Source organism: Dipodomys ordii, unplaced genomic scaffold (genome assembly GCF_000151885.1).
Source record: "Dipodomys ordii isolate 6190 unplaced genomic scaffold, Dord_2.0 Scaffold90, whole genome shotgun sequence".
Classification (NCBI taxonomy): domain Eukaryota; kingdom Metazoa; phylum Chordata; class Mammalia; order Rodentia; family Heteromyidae; genus Dipodomys; species Dipodomys ordii.
Genome location: NW_012267306.1, coordinates 5,328,394 through 5,348,159, shown reverse-complemented (window position 1 = coordinate 5,348,159; position 19,766 = coordinate 5,328,394). Strand labels below are relative to the sequence as shown.

At 38.7% G+C, this 19,766-nt stretch overlaps 1 protein-coding gene across 1 annotated transcript in view; it reads right to left on the bottom strand.

Annotated features, from left to right (window-relative positions):
* The window catches only part of Abcb4 (ATP-binding cassette, sub-family B (MDR/TAP), member 4), a 63,018-nt gene extending 43,300 nt beyond the window's left edge, over positions 1–19,718 (bottom strand). Inside the window, exons 1-8 of the mRNA XM_013026076.1 lie at positions 19,652–19,718; positions 19,360–19,445; positions 16,395–16,449; positions 12,659–12,809; positions 7,047–7,104; positions 5,550–5,741; positions 3,671–3,842; positions 2,362–2,486 (exon numbers count right to left, since the gene is read on the bottom strand). Coding sequence (XP_012881530.1) covers positions 2,362–2,486; positions 3,671–3,842; positions 5,550–5,741; positions 7,047–7,104; positions 12,659–12,809; positions 16,395–16,449; positions 19,360–19,439 — 833 coding nt within the window. The 5' untranslated portion in view covers positions 19,440–19,445; positions 19,652–19,718. The remainder of the gene's footprint in view (positions 1–2,361; positions 2,487–3,670; positions 3,843–5,549; positions 5,742–7,046; positions 7,105–12,658; positions 12,810–16,394; positions 16,450–19,359; positions 19,446–19,651) is intronic.
* Positions 19,719–19,766: the final 48 nt, after the last annotated feature.

The following is a 19,766-nucleotide window of genomic DNA, read 5'->3' as shown; positions in this document are numbered from 1 at the left end:
AATACTATTCTAGACTCTTAAACTTAGTGCATTTCTCTTTTCTAGAGAAAGGAAATCTTCCTTTGATTGCCCTGTTGTCTGAGGAACAGAGATTTATATATGAAAACTTGGGGCTTCTTGTTTTGATTTTTGTTGTTGTTGTTGTTGCTGTTATTTGGGAAATGATCTTTCTATGTAGCCCAGACTACAATCGCTTGAGGTACCCCAAGCCTGGCTTGATTTTTCTTTTAATTAATATCACCTTTGACTGTCAAGTTAGGCACAGGTTATTAAGTTATTAAGTGGTCACTGTAGGATGTGTTTCTTCTTAATTTTTTTGTTTTGTTTCATTTCTTAAAACAATGGAGTTAATAACGCCTACTTAGATAATTGTGAAGCTCATAGGCAATTATAAAGGTAAGTGTACATTGTTGGCAAATCTGTTAATTCCTGTTATTATTACCACGATTGTATCAGAATATTATTTCTTCCTAAACTTTGCTCATCACTATTTTTGAATGATAATTCAAATTTGTATTAGTAGCTTATACAATTATATATAAAGGTACAAATCTTTAGAACAATTCTGTTAAATTACAAGATTAAAAAAAATTACTGGCTTATATTAGTTATGTAGGGAGAGGGGCCATTCTCACATCTCCACAAGTCTATCTTCTCCTTTTAAAAAGTTTGTGCCCGTTTTGTGGTCTGAACTTGTGTCCTGGCACTGTCCCTGAACTTTTGTGCTCAAGGCTAGCACTCGACCACTTTAGCAAGCTTCACTTCTATTTTTTGTGGCTATTTAGAGATAAAAGTCTCACAGGCTTCCCTGCCTAAACTGGCTTTCCACAATTCTCAGATCTCAGTCTCGTGAGTAACTAGGATTTACAGGCATGAGCCACTGGGCCCGACTGAGTATTTCTCTTTTTTAACAAAGAGTCCGGCAACACCATTCATTTCCAGTTCAACCAAACATGATGTATAATTTTATTAAATTTTGTCTTTTATTTGACAGAAAATAACTGTTAGGTTTTGTTCTAAAATTATGATTATTTTAATGTTTACTTTGTGGCAGTACTAGAGCTTTAGTTCAGGCCCTCATGCTCTTGCTTGGCTTTTTCACTCATAGCTGGTACTCTACCACTTGAGCCATGCCTCTAGTTCCCATTAGTTTCTTAAAAATGTGTGCTGCCCTTGAAAATTTTGTCTTTTTAACTACTAAAAGCACTCAACTCTTTAGGGTACTTTTCTATGAGTTCTTTCCCCCTGCATTCTTTGAGCAGAGCTGCTTCTCTGGGAAGATAATCAGCATGCTACATCCAGGACTGGAAGTACTCTTGTGTAGCCAAGTCTCCAGGTGCATGCAGCAAAGATTTCCACCTGCCCCAAGGTGACACAGAGCGCCAGTGATAGTGGTGGATATGCCGTCATTACCTTCACTTAGGTGGCTTGCTTACCAAGGCTAATGGAGCAGCAAGATTACACTGACATCCTGAGGTCCACCTGAGGGTTAGTATAGTCTGTGTGGACTATTATGTACAGCAAGCAGCAGTGAGAGAGAGAAAAGGAAGATGTTAGAGAACGAGAAACATGTTGATTGGGAGAGGGGTTAAGGAATAGAAAAATAGAAAATGAAATGGAAGGGACTGGGGGAAGCTTTGCTTTAACATCAGAGAATTTCCAGCGAATTTTTCTTTGAAAGGGCTATATTATCAAGAGTCTTATACCAAAAGAAGATACTTCTTGAGACCCATATTTTGACTATATTAAGGACTATTGTTATTGAAAGGAAATATGAATTTAAATAAAGCAGAAATTCTTTCCCATAGATGTATATTATCTCCACGCGGATCAGGATGTACATACATAATAGATCCCAGTCTTTATGTATCAGTTGTATCTCAATAAAATGTTTTTGTTTGGTTTGAAGCTTTCCTTTGTTCTATGGAAGACTCTTATGGCCCTAAAATATCCTGGGCTACAACCTAAAGGTCCATATCTCCTCAGGGATCTTTTTTCCTTCTATATTGTAACTTATGGTCTTTAAGGAAGTGAAAAAATAAAAAAAATTAAGACATTTTGATAAAATGATCTCAATAATATATGTGGTATCCTCTGTAACCCAACACACTATGCTTCATGCACTGATAAACATGATTCCAGAAAGGAAATCCCTAGGCATCATCAGATTGCCAAAAGAGTCTGAATGCAAGAGACTAAGGGAAGCCACTATCATCCCACAGCCAGCAATAAAAGGTACTTGTACTTAGCGATGTAAGGGTTAATATTAGAAAAGAGAAGGAATAAACACATACCACAAACAAAGGAGCAACAAATATAAAAGAGAGTTCTTTGAACCAGTGGACAAAGAAGCTTCCTGACCTTTCCAGCTCTTTGTTCTGGCCCCCGAAAGCTATGACGGTCCTGATGGCCCCAAGAGCCTCTTCTGCCACGGCACCTGCTTTTGCATACGCAGCTAGTTCTCTGTCACTAAATGCAGAGAGAATCTGGACAGAAAGAGAAACAGTCATGACTTTCACATGGGCAGAAAGTTAAGAGTCTGGGAAGTCCCTTAACCTACTTTTGGTGTCCAAGTCCTTTCTATGTTTCATCAGACATCAACCCCATGTAGCAAACAGCACTCCATATACTAGATCCAATGGTGCTCATGCCCCCCCTACCCCCACAAAGGCTAGGGATGATAACCTAGCCACAGCACCCCCACGAGTAATCAGGGAAAGGAAACCCATACACAATTCTCTCACCTTTCATACCTAAGTTTTTCTTTGAAAAGATTCACCCAGATTTCCTTTATTGTATCATGATTTATTTATTTATTTATTTTATTTATTTTGTTGGTAGTGAGGCCTGAACTCTGGGCCTGGGCCCTGTCCCTCAGCTCTTCAGCTCAAGGCTAGCATTCTACTACTTGAGTTACAGTGCCACTTCTGGCTTTTTCTGCTTATGTGGTGCTGAGAAATCAAACCTAGGGCCTCATGCATGCAAGGCAAGCACTCCACCACTGAGCCACCTTCCCAGCCATAATGTATCATGATTTTGAACTACCATGAAAAGAATACCTTTAGAGTTACTCAAGGGCATTCAACTAAATAATAAGCTAGCTAAACAAAATGCTTTCTGAAAGGAATCAAGAGGCAACACAAAAAAGAAACAAGTAGCTAGTAGTTCATTAAGTAAACCATCAACCTAGAATGGACAAATATTACAAGAAAAATTTCTCTACATTAAAGTATTGTCTGAAGTAAAGATGTGTGTATGTATGTATATATATGTAGTTGCAATGCATTCATGAGTAATAATGGAAAATAAACAAATAGCAAGTTTACTTGAAAAATTTACATTTGTATAAAATAATTTGGAGGCATGTTGTATTTTAAATTGTGTCTCCTTAAAAACATACCATGTGCATCATTTAAACTACTGTGCCAAGATATAAACAAGTAACATATAAAATCCCTCTTAAAAAACATGAACAAAAAGTCCTCAAAACTCTGTAGTTGAGGTTAGAACTGACATGTTGAGTCCATTAAAATTATTTCCCTTCATATGAGCAACCCATTTCTGGTTTCTACTGATATTTAGCATTGAACAAGTACCAGCCCTCTGGATATTAAAAAGAACTTTATATGGGGTGGGTTAACTCTCATGAAAATGCTCATGTTTCACAGACCTTTGCCCAAACAGCTGTAGAGAGCCCCAGGAGAGGGCTAATGGCCATTATCACAAGGGTAAGCTTCCATCCTCTGATGAATCCCACTATGAATCCTGCAAAAAACGTGGCTATTGCTTGAAAGAATATTCCAACCTTGTCACCAATTCCTTCACTGATTTTGGAGATGTCACTAAAAAAGATCACACCTAAGTGGTTACAGGCAGGAGGTTTTCAGTTAAAAAGGTGAAGTAGATATTTAACAAATATACAGACAAATAAAAAAATATGTTCACAGTACTGTAAGCCTCTTTCAGAGTCTTAGTCTTGTGAATGATACTTTTCCCACCTGAATTCTGCACAAAGGAAGAGAGTCAGGATTAGTTCAGGTTTCTAAGAGGTTAGTTCTATTAAAGTTGAAACTAAGAAATTAGTTAATATTGTTAGAGAAGCATTAACATTTTGAACAAATGAATCAATTTGTTTAAAAGCAGGAGTTAGGAAGAGCTGTGTAATAATAATTGAGGACATTATTAGGCAAGTCTCATTTCCTATTGCATATTGAGTATTCCTAATCCAAAAATATAAAAATTTGTTTTCTTGCTGATGCTGTTTTGTTTGCTGTCGTTTTGTGTTTAGACGGGCTCTTGTTATATAACACAGGCTGGCCTCTGTGCCTCAACCTCCGCCTGCCTCAACCTCCTGAAAGCTTGGATTACAGCTCAACATCACACTCAATGTATAATCTTTTTGACCATTACATTGGTGCTCAACAAATTTCAAATTTTCAGAAAGAAGGTTCTCAATTGATAAAGTCTATGTAAATAGTTCAAAATCTAAAACCCTCCCCAAATTGAAAACACTCTGGTCCCAAATATTTCAGACAAGGGGTAGTCAACCTAAATAGCGAGGTAACAGTAAAGAGCTCCTTCCTTCTACCCTTGCTCCTATTTTCCTGAAAATAGAAGTCTGGCCAACGTGACCTCTCAACTCAAAACCTTCATTTCTTTCAGAGTGAACACTCAGTCCTCACTAAGGCCTTTAAAGCTTTGAACCCCTTGATCTTCCTTCCTTTCTTGATCTCATCTGCTTACCCTGCTCTTGCCAGAGCTTCCTGTCAGGAAAAGTTTAGCATTTTATCTCCCCCTGATGGCCTGCTAAGACCAAAAAACAGAGACATTTCCTTTCCCTCCTGCCCACCCCCACCCCCTGCTCCCCCATCCCTGCCTCTTGTAGAACAATACTTGGCATATAATAGGCCTTCAAAGATTTGTTAAGAGAAGTGTCAACACTTAACTAAGGCAAGGCTTTGTGTAATTAGGCAATCATTTATTAATTCCCTCACCCATCTTATTGAAGGTCTAATACCTGTCAAATACTGTAGTAATCTCCATGAAAAACAAATAAGCATAAAATCTATACACAAGTCCTCCAACAAACCTAATACAAAACTAAAGAAAGGACTAACAGAGATGGAAAACTTCCTGTTATATCTCCAATTTATGTCATACACTTAATCTGGTAAAATTCTTATGTTTAAAATCTTCCTTCCCTTAATGAAACACTGACACGTGGGAAACTGAATCTGCCACAGGAAACAATTTTTCAGTACGTTATCTGGCTCATCAGTACCTGACAGTTTTGCTCATTGTCTCCCGCCCTACCAACTAAGTTATGCCCCCAAGCTCTTGAATTAATTTGAATAGTGAGCACTTACATGCAAACATGACACTATGCTGAATGTACATTATTTACTGTATTTACGTACTAGAAGCTCTAACTTTAGACAAATTTTCCATTTCTGAAGAAGTTCCAATAAAAAAAAAATCTTTCTTCCCTTGACAAATGTTCACATAGTGCTTCATTTCTTAATCAGAATGTGATATTAACAGTAACTCACTCGGTTAGTCGTGTATTGAGTTCAGTGGTGCTGTTGACATCAAACCAGCTTATTTCCTGTCGTAGAATTGCATGAAAAAACTTTTGCCTGATTTTCTTAATCTGTCGGCCAGCTGCCAAAGTCCAAAATGAAACTTGTATATAGGCAGCAACAAGAACTCCAGCCCCTAATCCTGAATAGTAGTAGGCATACCTGGAAAATAATTGAAAAGGCTTTTTTCAATGCTATCTTTTGTTCATCTCTTTCTGAATTGGAAATTCAGCAGCATAATAATAAGCTTCACAAAGACTATGAAGGACACTGTAACAAATACACTTTGACTTTGTTCTCTTTATAAATGACAAGATGGTGAGCTCACGAGGATGGCAAATCTATGTACTTGAATTGTCCTTGATGAAAGTAGATACACTGTTGTGGTTAATGACAAAAATTGGTGCCAGTTCATTTAAAACTGATGTCAATATGTTATTTGACTTGTCTTACAGAATTGTATCCTAGATTCATATCTTGTCCTGAAAATACTAAAAATAATCACATACTAAAAATAAGGGAGTAAACAGAGCCAATAAAATGGTTCTCAGTGTAATCCTCCCCACACTTTTTTTGTGCCTATCCTAGGGCTTGAACTCAAGGCCTGGGAACTGTCCCTAAGCTCATTTGTTCAAGGCTAGGACTCTTGAGCCCTGGTTCTACTTTCAGTTTTTTGGTGCTTAATCAGAGATAAGTCTCTTCATAGACTTTGCTGAGTTGGCTGGTTTCACACTGATCCTCAGATCCTCAGATAGCTAGGATTACAGGTGTGAGCTGCTAGCTTCTATAATATTTTTATACAAAAACCTCAAAACCTCTGCATGTTTTATAGCTTCAAAATATTTTAAAATATACACAAATTCACATCAATTTGGTGTGAAAACTTAACCACATAACTAAAAATTATCTTTAAAAATAGTTTCAATACTTTCAGTCTCGCCCTCTCTATCACACTCCCCCATGAGTTTCCTTATTTCAAACACATTTTTAATCTAATGTTCTAAACTATTTCCAGATAGCCACCTTTCAGGTTTAATTCAACAGGCAGACAGTCCTCATTTTAATCAGCAAAATTAACTGATATAAACATCATGTTACAGGCTTTTGTGGCTTCTATTAGGAAGACTGAAGGGGGAGGGAATGCCATAAAGGACTCTGTTGGTTCAAATAATAAAATTAGAATACAAATGACAGACTAGATCTTAGGATTTACTTACATTGATAACTGCACAATGGCTACATAGCTCCTAAGAGTCACCCTGAAGTGAAGGGCTTGATGTATATAATTTTATTGAAATGAGGGTTAGGACACAAATGAGGAGAGGTGGCTATGAGCAAAGATTACAAGTGTTCTATGTATATTTTTACAACTCCATAGTTCAAGATTATTTTTCAGTGAAATGTTAAAAAGAATTTGTCATTCATCCATCCACACACATATATACATACACATAAATGTTCATATACCTAGTCATTTCTTCTTCCAGAATTCTGCCTGGATTTAGCATTGACAGTGAAAAATTCACTAGATAAAACAAACAAGAAAAATAAAGGTTGAAGACATATTGCCAGACTTTAAAATTTAAATACATGAACTATATATAAAACAGCAAAATATAGAAATACACAGAATGGGTAGAGTTCAGAGAAATGAGGGAGAATTATAAAAGGAGTGACACTGATCGATTATTGTGCTCATAAAACTGATATGTTGAATTGCATCTCTTCTGTATACCTACTTGAAAATTATAATAAAGAAATATGTGAAGAATATATAAAAATACTATGATTTTCTCTAAGGAAATTCTCCCTCTCTCTCTCTCCAAACTCATGCATACGCACACACTTTTCACTTTAATGAAGCACAGGACCCAAGAGTTTTAAGTAGAGCACATGGCAGGCCTAGGTAAACGAGCTCTCCCAAGCTCTCCTTTCCAGCACTCCCTGGCCTTCAGTAAAGCAACTTCCTAAAACAGAACAGAGGGGATGACCAAGAGCAGAGGAGCAGGGAAGTGACAAATACAGAGGACAGAAAAATAAAAAAGAAATGATGGAAATGGAAAACCTAAGATTTAATGGACACTTTTTTTTTTGGTGGCTCAAAATACTTTACAAATACTCATCTGTACATTTTTATGTTTTCCTTTTTCTCTTATATACTTCCTTACAACATAGGCAAGAGAAAGGCCAAATGATGTTCATTGAAAAAATTAATGACAGAGAAGATAATTAAGTTGCTCAAAGAGAAGTCAATGGGTCATGGGCAATGTCCACTTCTACATTCTATACCTTGTTTACTAGGAGTATTAAATTCAGATATATTTAAATCACTAAGAAGCAAAAGGGAACATATTTTCTACTAATTTGAGCTAATTTGATAATATGAGAGAGCCTTTGCTAGTTCTCATGTTTTCATTTAAAAAATATTGCTATATTTCCTTGTCTGTTTTGAGACAGGATCTAGCTGTGTAACCTATGCTGGCCTTAGTCATGATCCTCCTGATTTAGCCTCTCAAGTGCTGGGGTTACAGGTGTGTACCCCACACTCCACTTTATATTTTATTCATAGCTAAAATGCATTGAAATTTACCACACACCAGGCTCTGCTCTGAATGTGAACATAGGAGTTCACCTCAGATGTATATAAGATAGGACTATTTTATAAGACCTCAGTTAAAACATTTTTATTATCTTTAAGTAATTGTACAAAGGGGTTGCCATTTAACAAAGGAGTTTATGAATAGAATGCCACCTCCTTCAGCATTCTTACTTATCCCTCCCCTACCCACTCCTTTCCTCACTTTTCCTCATTTAAAGAAGAAAGGAACTTCTTTGGCTTCTCAGAGAAAACTGAGGAAGAGAGAAACTTATCTCAAGTCACAAGGCTAGTGGGTGGCAGAGCTGAAGGTCAGCCCAGCTTGTGTATCCTATGATCAAAGACCACCATACATACTGCTTGTCTAAAAAACACTTGTTTTCACTGTTTAAAAATCACAAAATGAAAAAGAGGAAACTGTTTATTGGTTACTACACTCAGGAAATGGTAGGATAAAATATCAACACAACATTATAGATGAAACACACCCAAGGTTGGTATTTCCCCATTTACCAGGACACTGGGTGGGAAAGTGATTTGCCTTGTTGCTTTATCATGTGTAAATGACCTGGGGGTCATGTTTTCTGAATTCACTGTAACCTCCTTATCTTCTTCCAATGGGAGATAGGCCAGATTTATTTAAAACTTAAATTACCTTTGGGCCTCTGGGTCCTGATCTTACACTGTTTATTTCATTTCCAAGCTCTTAGTTTTCCTCTGATCATTTATTATATTGTAGATACTTTACATAAATCACCAATTTGATAATATATACACAATTACCTTTCAAAAACGAGAAGAGTAAGGACGACTGATTAACTCAACGTCCTATGTTCACCATGTTCCTATGCTGAATGGAGATGTGAGTAATAAGGACCTACATTTGGGATTAGCTATGAGGCGATAAATAAATACTGTTTCGCTTGATTCTGAATTGGACCATTTAAAAATCATATAGAGTTCTATATATTCAGCACAAAATAATGAAGTGGTAGGAGTTCAGGCACTATTTAGATGAATGAAACTTGGGGATCAAATACACCTTGTCCCCTCAACCACAAGGCAATACCACGTACATGCTGGCGCAGGGCAATTTCCCCACAGAATCTTCTAGATTATTATTTGCCAACAGACCTGGCATAAAAGATAACAAGTTCTTTGATGTTCTGCAGATGAACTGTTTTCTCTCACTCTATCCTTAAGGTTTTGGATACAAAATATTTTGCACAAAATAGTTTCTGCACAACTGAATCATTGTGAGGGAAAGCTCTGTCAAGGAGTAGCTTCATTCTGATGACAAGGATGGGCTGATTGTATTCACAGTAAGTCATTGTCCACATCCTCTTGTAATTTAAACCTTTCCTTCTAACATTCCATTCTCACTTGGCTTCTATGCGAGTCAAGAATCCAACAATTCTGAAGAACAGACTCAGTAAAAATCACTTCTATTTGATGAGCTAGGACCTCAATGAACAACTCTCTTTCCTGCCCCCCATGAGTTTGAATAAACCTTAACTGAATTTAGAGTGAGTATCTCTTAAAGATTTCATGTTTTCCAAAGAGATATGATGATACTATTTCCAAAAACTACAAAAGAATGAATATTGGAAATACAACATTTGAGGGGCTTCCTATTCCAGACCTCCAGGCCTAATGGCAATGTGGTGATAGAGAACCAAGTATCATGTACCAGAGTGTTTCTAATTTGAAGACTACACAGACTGAGTTGGCCACTCTCTGGAATTTATCACTCCAGCAAACACTGCTTGTGTGTTCCCCAGGGAGACCTTGAGGTTGGCTCTGGACATAGCACACAGGACCTGCTTGATATGTCCAGCTTCAAAGCTATTCAATTGCATAATAACCAACAAGAAAAAAAGCTGCTCCAAGTAAGTAAGTTGTGGAATTATTCTAGTGGTTGGAAAAGCAAAAACGGGACCATGAAAATTGGTCTTTGTTGCTTTGTCTTAATCTGATTTTTTTATTTGTAAATTTTGTTGGCCATACACTGTAATCCCAGCTATTCTGGAGGTAGAATCAGGAGGATCACAGTAGGATGCCAGCCCAGGCAAAAGTTAGCCAGGCCCTATCTCAACACATAATCACGTAAGGATGTAGTGGCAGGTGCCTGTCATCCCAGCTATGAAGGAGAAATATATAAGAGGATCACCATCTGAGGCTGTTCCCCAGCAAAAATATAAGACCCTATTTGAAAAATAACTAAAAGTAAAAAAGGTCTGGTGTCAGGGCCCAAACTGCTACCTAGCAAGCACAAAGCCCTGAGTTCAACACTAGTCCTGCTAAAATTCTTAGTTGTGATAAAAGTTCATTTGTCAAAAAGTTTACCATTTTAACTGTATTTAAAATATTTTTTTTTCTGGACTAGGGTTTTACTTAGGGTCTTATCCTTGCTGGGCAGACACTTTATTGCTGAACCATGCCTCTAGCTCTTTTTTGCCTAGTTATTTTTGAGAAAGGGCTTTGCTTCCTCACCAGGCTTGCGCCTGGAATATGGTCAACATATTTTAGGCTTCTCATTGTGGCTGGGATGATATACATGGGCCACTGTGCTTACTTTCTTTCCATTGGATGAACTTGTCTGCCTGGGCTGGCCTGGAACTATGATCTTCCCAATCTCATCCCCTTACCCAGCTGGGAGGATAGGTGCATGCCATTGCGAGGTTTCAAGTATGACTGCTTGGCCTGAAACCACAATCATCCAGATCTGAGCTTCCCAAGTAGTAGGGTTTCAGGCAGGAGCAGTTTGCACTTAGCTCTTTTGAACTTAGAATCATCTTGACAAATTGAAACTATGCTCAAGCAACAGCTCCCCATTTCCCTCTTCCTCCAATCCTTGGTAGTTAGCATTTGTCTTTCTGTTTCTATTAATTCACTTACTCAAGACAACACATAAGTGGAATTGTGTACTATTTTCTTTTATTGACTATTGTATTTTTATACTTAGTTTTTATTTTATCTTTACTAGTTTAATAGAATTTCCTTCCTTTAAAAGGATAAATAATAGTCCATTGTATATATATATATATGTATATATATATATGTATGTCACATTTTATTTATCTATTATCCATTAATCTGTTTTTTAACCCTAAGTATAAATCAAATTTTATGTGTTTCATTATGGGCATCACCCTGGCCCATCTATAATTAATATGTAATATATAGAAAATTAATAGTGAGTAGATCTAGATCTTCTAAGAAGTAAAAGGACAACGAAGGAAAGTATTCTTTTTCCCCTTCTTAGTAAATGACTTTTAAACTATCTTGTCTTATTTCAATTTCATCTGTACAGTGCTTGTCTTATGGTTTTAGTCACTGGTAAAGTTTAAGACACCTACAGGAAAGCTTTTCAAACATATTTTTTTCTAAAGAAAGCATGAGGCTGTGTGTGTATGTGTGTGTATGCATGCGTGCGACACTATATATCTATATATGTCTATATATATATCTCTCTATATATGTGTCACAGTCATGGTTGGGATGGTAGAAAAATCTGGGTTTAAATATTGACCTCAAATTTTCCTACAAACAAGTTATTCTTTCCAAGTCTTTGTTTCTTTATATATCACAAATAATACTATCACCTATTACACAGGATTGTACTTAGGAATGTCAAAAGAAATAGTGTCTGTATAGGGATTAACACAGGACCTAGCACATAGTAATGCAACAAAAGGATGCTATTACTATCACCCAACAACGACAACTAAACATGCAGTTCTCAATCAGGGTACACTAAAACTCTTGGAATGCTATCTGAATGATGAGTCACTTTCCTGTTATCTTTGCAATGAATCTTGCCTTCCCTTGATCAGGTTCGATTTAGTTCTACTACTAATGGACCAATAAGGCTTCACTCAGTTTTCTCCAGCCTATGGCTTCAAGGTCTTGGAGAATCAGAACCCTAAAGCTTGGCAAAAGCAATGCAAAGCTTCCCTTTCAACTTGCTAATAGAAAAACAATGACAATCACCAATGAGACTGGTTTGGCACTTCAGTAATTATAGTCCTTTGAAGAAATTCCTCTGATCCATTCAGCATATCAAACTCTAGCTGACTGTTTAGATACAATTTATGTCTAAAAAATAGAAAACACATGTAATTTTTTATAGAAGAAAAGTACAAGAGAAAAAATTAGCATGCAGAAACAAGTGAGCATAGCTAAGAAATATTGTCTAATATATTTTCACAGTTTCTTTGTTCTCATGGAGAATGACTTCCCTGTTTTATTCTAAGTTTCCTGTGTACAGACATACATATGCATTCTTGTAAAGGATACATGTATTTCCTAACACTTAAATGAGTAAATAAAGATTCCTCTTGACATCTTACAACTGGTACAGTTCTATTTAAAAATCATTCAGTCAATCAACAGGAAGATAATGAATATTAATAATAAATTTCTAATCTTTTACCCAGCTATATAAATATCACATTTTGAAAAATCCAGGAGAACTGCTTACCTGGTAAAGAGAAATTTCCAGCATTATTAACAAATTTATCAGTCATTTCTCCAAATACTATCATCATAAGGGGAAGACCTGATCCATGAGCTATGGCCATGATGGTGCCCAGGTACATAAATAATTTGTCTTGCCAGTCAGAGTATCGGAACTAAAAAAAAAAAAAGGAAATAAAATAAAACTTACTTAGCTTGTTAATTGGAACATCTTTTTCCACAATGCAATTTCATCTAATGTCAGCACCATTTGTTTGCAAATGAATACATTAGAAATATATTTCCAATATAAATCATTAACAAATTAATTTAATGATTCTATTTGGTATTTTGTGAATAATTCAACCTTGTTATGTTTAATATTTGATTTAGGCGAATGATTTCAATATAATAAGAAAGGATAAGGGCTGGGAAGGTAGCTCAGTGGTAGAATGCTTGCCTTGCATGCCTGAGGCCTTAGGTTCGATTCCTCAATACCCCATAAGCAGAAAAAGCTGGAAGTGGTGCTGTGGCTCAAGTGGTAGAGCGCTAGCCTTGAGCTGAAGAGCTGAGGGACAGCGCCCAGGCCCAGAGTTCAGCCCCCACGACTACCCCCCCCCAAAAAAAGGATAAAGGTTTGGTTTCATTATGAAATACTGTTGGATCTTTCAGAATTTCTGAGCATAGTAATGAAGAGCATCTAGAGGCAGACATTAATATACTCATTTATACACACACACACACACACACACACACACAGAGCATTCAGAGTATTTCAAAGGGAGAATTAAAAATGGCAGCAGTCTGACTTTAGAAGACAAATTCTCTTTTGGTAGTAAAGAGCAACAAAGTTGCCATTGTTGGGAACCTGTGGACTTTGAGGACTTAGTCATGGAGAGGATGCTCTTGTAGAATGTTGAAGACAAGAGAGAAAAATGGAGGAGGACAGAAGAAAGGCTTAGAATAGCAAGACGACTAGACGTGTTTTGCCACTTGAGTCAAATATCCACTTCTGGGTCTTTTGATGGTTAAGTGGAGATTAAGAGTCCCAAACTTTCCTTCCTGCACTGGCTTTGAACCATCATCCCCAGATCGCAGCCTCCTGAGTAACTAGGGTTACAGGCATGAGTCACCAGCACCTGGCATCCTCAACATTTTTTTGTTGTTGTTGTTGTGGGGCTTGAACTCAGGACCTGGGTACTGTCTCTGAGTTTTTTCACTCAAGCCACAGCACCAATTCTGGTTTTCTAGTGGCTAATTGGAGATAAGTGTCTCATGAACTTTCCTGCTGGGGTTAGCTTTGAATTTTGATCCTCAGATCTTAGCCTTTTGAGTAGCTAGAATGACAGGTTGTACCACCAGTGCCTTGCTTCTTCAACATTTTTGATTCTCATGACTTTTTCTGCCTATCAGTCTAAATCTTTTTTTTTTCATTTATGCTTTCACTTCAGTTTTTGCATTTCTTTTCAGTTTTTGAATCCTTTACTCTGCCTATTCCTCCCACACCCCCTCCTTCCCCCCCCCCCCCCCCCTTCCCCCCCCCCCCACTATGGTCCACTTTTGGAGACAATAGTTCTCAGGAGAATGAAGAATGAGTCAGGATGGTGGAATGACATCTTTGAAAGTTAAAGCTGAGTCACACTGGGTCAATACCCAGGTGAGTCTGAATTTGGAAGTTCATGGTAGAAACTGAGTATGTGAGCAAATTGTTCTCAAAGAGTTCCAAAAGTTCACCTTGGGCCTAGGGTCAAATTCCATCATCAATCACATAGGACAAAAGAGTTCCAAAAGAGACAAGGGTCTGAGCCAGACAGAGAATGAAACAAAGGGAGCAGGTAAAATCAAGAGAAAATGGGGAAGGACTCGAAAACTTGCCATAAAAGGGAACAATGTCCCCAAGGCTCATTTTTAGTGGCTCATTTTAGTGGCTTCAAAGAAAGGGGGATATAGCACTTAGTTCTATCAGCCGTTGCTCTAAGCATAGAGTCAGGCTGTCATGTATGGCTGTTTTCAGTGACCCTTACATGATATTGAAGACAGATTTAGTGTTTTGCAAACTAATCAAATCAGTTTCTAACGCTATACCTTCAGTAAACCTAGATGTGTCTTCAGTGATTTAAAAAATCAATATATTTCTAAATTTTATTATCACATAGCTTTGTCATGAAATCTTTCAGGACATTTATAAATGCACACATATCTTGATAGGTAGAATGAAGATTAAATTTAATTTCAACTTAAATTAAAACCTAACTGTAAATAAAAATTTCTGTGTTATGGTGTGCATGTAGTAATATCTTTTCTATAGGAAAAAGATTTAAAAATTTTGTATAATAACAAGATTTTGTTTACAAACAGTATATTTTCCATGGCACTAAATTAAAATACTTTTACTCTATTGAACATTTAAAACAAGGAAGAAGAGAATGGATATAGGCTTTATAGTGGCCTAAGAAATGTGCAGTAGTAGATACGTTGGTGTCTTTTTACCCATTTACTTACTGTGTTGGGCATTTCAACTAATTTAATTCTAATTTATTTGATAGTAAATAAAGACTGTCACTTTGAAACACATTGTATTAACCAAAAGTAGACAAACACTTTCTTGGCTGCCTCTCTGAGACATTACAAATGAAAAACAGTTTAGCCCAGTTGTAGGACTCACATCTGTAATCCCAGCTACTTTGATGGTAAATTGAGAGGATTATAGTGTGAGGCCAATCTGAGCAAAGAGTCAGTGGGACCTCTTCTCAATCAGTAAGACCAATGAGGTGGTGGGCACCTGTGATGTCAACTTCACAGGAGAGTTAGGTAGAAGGAACATAATCTGATGCCAGCCCTTACAGAGAGGCTATTGAAAAATAGCTAAAGCAGGAAGCAAACAAACACCCAGGTGCAAAGCTCTCAGTTCAAACCCTAGTACTCCCCCCCAAAATAGAGAAGAAAATAAAACTATATTAGACTTCTTCCAAACATATGTATTAAATATACCAGTATTAACCAGTATTAAACATGAAAAATGGTCTAAAGAAGAATCAGAATTCCCGAGAGATATTCTATGTTTAATCAACTTTCCTGGAAATCAAATGTGAAAATAGATTTCTTATTTTAAAATATCTTCTTTAAGGAAGCTTACTGAAAGATAACTTGGAGATTTGGGGGTATGGAAGTGTGAAACAAAGCAGGGATGTGTTTCCTGAAACTGGAGAGAGTCCACATTGCAACCAACACACTGAGTATTTTGTGTGTGCGTGTGTGTGTGTGCACGCGTGCATGCACATGTGCATGTGTGTGTGTGTACGTGTGTGTGCCTGTGTTGGTCTTGGGGCTTGAACTCAGGGTCTGGGTGCTGTTCCTAAGTTTCTTTTGCTCAAGGTTAGTGGTCTACCACTTGATTCAGAACTCTACTTCTGGCATTTTGAGTTAGTTCATTGGAGATAAGAGTCTCACAGACTTTGCTGCCCAGGCTGACTTTGAAGTGCGATCCTCAGATCTCATCCTCCTGAGTAGCTAGGATTAGGGGCATGAGCCACCAGCACCTGGCTCATATTTCATATTTTTAATTTCTGCCTGTGTCTCAGCCAGATACCCTCTGATTCTTTTATCATCCATCTTGGGATCTTGGGCCATTATGTTCAAGAAACCAAAAGGTACAGCGGGGACAGCAATCACTGCTTATAGACAATCTTAAAGTACTTGCCCTCTCACTAGCAATTCAAAACCCCAACTCTGAATGAAAAGTAGGATTTATCCAAACTTACCAGTGCTAATGGTCCAATCAAATTCACTTTCTTTGTTTTTCTCCTGTCTTGATTGCTGTAAAATATTTATATATAACTGTTAGGAAATGGTTCCCACATACTTAAGGAGTTCTAATACATAACTATAATATTTTTAAATTCAAAATGTGATGTCCACCATCAGTAAAAGTAGCCAATTTAACCAGTAGTACAAGATAGCCACCCATACAAGGGTAACTGTCCAAGGTACTACAAGGATCTATGGATGAAGAGAAATGGTTACCTGCCTCAAAGAGCCTGCCAGCAGGTGAAGTGTGAATACATTCACAGTGCTTGCCAGGACAATTAAGTCATGTTTTCTTTAAAAAATTCAGGTTGATCTAAAATTAGTGAAGACTACTTTTCTAAAAATTATGGAGAGTGCTGTTAGGAAATGTTTTGCAGGGGCTGGGAAGGTGGCTCAGTGGTAGAGTGCTTGCCATGTATCCATGAGGCCCTGGGACAGATTCCTCAGCATCACATAAGCAGAAAAAGCTGGAAGTGGTGTTGTGGCTCAAGTAGTAGAGCACTAGCCTTGAGCTGCAGAGCTGAGAGACAGTGCCCAGGCCCAGAGTTCAAGCCCCACAACCAACAACAACAACAACAAAAAAGTTTTGCATTTTCTTGTTATCCCCAGAACCAGTCTGGTCTCCTCACTTTCACCTGCTCCCCCTTCAGTCTATCTGCATCTAATAGCCATAACTTAAAAACTCAGCTCCTATGTTATTTTTCTGTTAAAATCACAAAGATTCTCATTTTTCTCAGGGTGAAAGTCAAAAAAGTCTTTATGTTTGGCCTCTCCAGCCCTGGATGCTCCATTTCCTTATTCCCTTCTGGCCATATTTCCTGTGCTCTGGCCACACTGGCCTTTCTGTGGTGTTGTGAACACACCAAACATGTTTCCATCAGAGGGTCTTTTATTATCTGTCATCCCTGCCAAAAAGGATCTCCCTTCACAGACTTGCTCTTCTCTCTCCTCTCATTTCTTGATAATCTTTGTTCAAATACTGCCTTCAAAATAAAGGCCAACTCAACCACTCTAGTTAAAATTGCTAAGAACTTATGATGGACACTTCTGATTTCCTACTAACAAGCAATTGTTTGCTTAGTTAGCATGTATATTATTCGTGTTTGATCTCTATACAAACCATAAACTCCATAAGGATAGCTATCCCTTTTAACTAAGATATATTTATCCAAATAGAATCAGGGGTGGGGAAATTCAGCTAGCGGACCCTATAAAGCTGGAGAACTCATTTGTTCTACCCCTGCCAAGGCAATAATAGGTAGGACCTGAAATTCAATAAAACTAGGAGCTTTTCTCATCGCACATAACCATCAGTAAGCTAACACCACACACACAATTGTCCTTGGCAATGTAAGAGTCAATCCCAAATTATGTAGAATAACTATCACAACGACTAGATGACTGCCCATCACTAAACACATTAAAGAACCAGAAACAGGTTTCTGCAGCAAACAACAGACCATCTAATTGCCGAGATACCCAAGTGAGCTTTCTTTGAATGTATAATCCTTGCCTACTGTTGAAAACTTTATCTCACTGTATTTAATTTCATTACCTTACAGTCTAAGTTATTTGTAACTTCCTGTACTTCCCTCTTTCGCTTTTTTCTTCTTTTCAACAGAAGGCTGAGTTCCACTCCGAGGGCCTGCCTGGGCTCTGGAGGATCTTCCACCTTTTGCAGGGACAGCTCCTTTTTACCCTCATCAAATGTTCAGCCAGTGCAACACATAAATAGCCTTGTTCATGCAAATGCCATCTATTTATAGATCCCCAGTGGTTCTGACCCTAAATTTCCAGCGGATGAAAGCCACATTAAAAAAAATGACAAATAATACAATCCTTCCATTTTTTTCTCCCAATTCTGTATGGCAATAATGATGTTTTCTGGGAATAAATACCATGATTCTCAGAAGAAAGAGAGCAATGTCACTGTCCAAAAACGTTAAGACTAAAATAATGCTTCAGTTTAAGCAACAGATAGGCATATTTTCAGTTAACTAATCAGGCCCCTTGCAGCTTGAGGAGCAACTACAGAATCTGATAAATTTGTCTCTCTGGGTGACAACTCATGACACAACTCTGGGTGGCCTAGCATGAACTATACTAGCCTCATAAACTATTTGAGGATAAAGACAAAAAATGACTCATTACTCCCCCCCCCCCACACACACACCCCACTAACTGGGGCCTTCTGTCTGTGTTGAAGCCTGTACTGTGCCTGTAACAAGGGCCAGGGAGTCAAAACCAGAGCCAGAGCCAGACCTGGAGAGAGACTCACCAGCAAAGCAAGCTACTAAGTTTCCCACCATTCTCATGAACAATGACTGACTTGGAAACACGGGTTAGGGAAGAATCCTGCTGACACTAATCAAGTTCCCCCTCCCTACCTTACCACCCAGAGAGAAGAAATATGGAACCAGCCTACAGGAGGGAGAAGGGAAAGGATGAAACAAGAAGGAAGAGAAATAATTGGAGGAGAGGTGTGAGTGCTTCTCTACCCTTGTTAAAAGCACAACCATCAGCAGCAGATGTCTGTGAGAACGAATAATTTGATGATGGGCGATGAAAATTGTCTAAGGGACAGTTGTGTGGGACAAAGAATAGTATACAGCATCCACAGCCATAGGATGACCCCTGCGGAGAGGGAAGGGAGCACTTTTAAAGACAGCTTCGTCCTCTTCTCTGTAAATGTTCCAACAACAACAACAAAAACCAGAGCCTGGGTGACATTCCTGGAGGCCACTTCACACTTCTGCTCCAAGGTCAGCATCTCAGACAAGCCCTTCCGAAGACGCTTCTCAAAGCGCAACGGGATCAAAAGGACAGGCTTTCCCCCCTCCCCATAAACGTCTTTCCCGGTCTGAACTTGGCTCTGGCGAGTCCGGTGGACCGGAGAAGCCGGTGCTTCCGGAGATGTACCTGGGGCTGCCTAGTTCAAAGTCGCCCTCCGCTGCTCTGGAGCGCCGGGCGGTTCCGTTCCTCGCTGCCTCTACATCCATCTCCGCCTGGGGAGAAACCACAAGCTCAGGTCCCAGTGCCGGTCCGAGGGACTTACGGGAGGACCACCATTTCCTCACGTACCCTCCCGAGGCGTCCCCAGCTCGGGGCCCAGGTCTGAGGCCCACCCCGGGGGGGAGGGCTGGGGGCACATCCCGCTGCGGCCGCCCTTCGCCCCGCGGGCCCCGGCGTCCCCCGCTGCGGCCTCCCTCACCTCGGACCTCGCTCCTCTCTGGGGACAGAGCTGCTGCTGCTGCTGCAGCGACCTGGAGACCTGGACTTTGCTCGCTGGGTTTCGTCCCCGCCTCCCTCCCCCTACCCCAAACGCG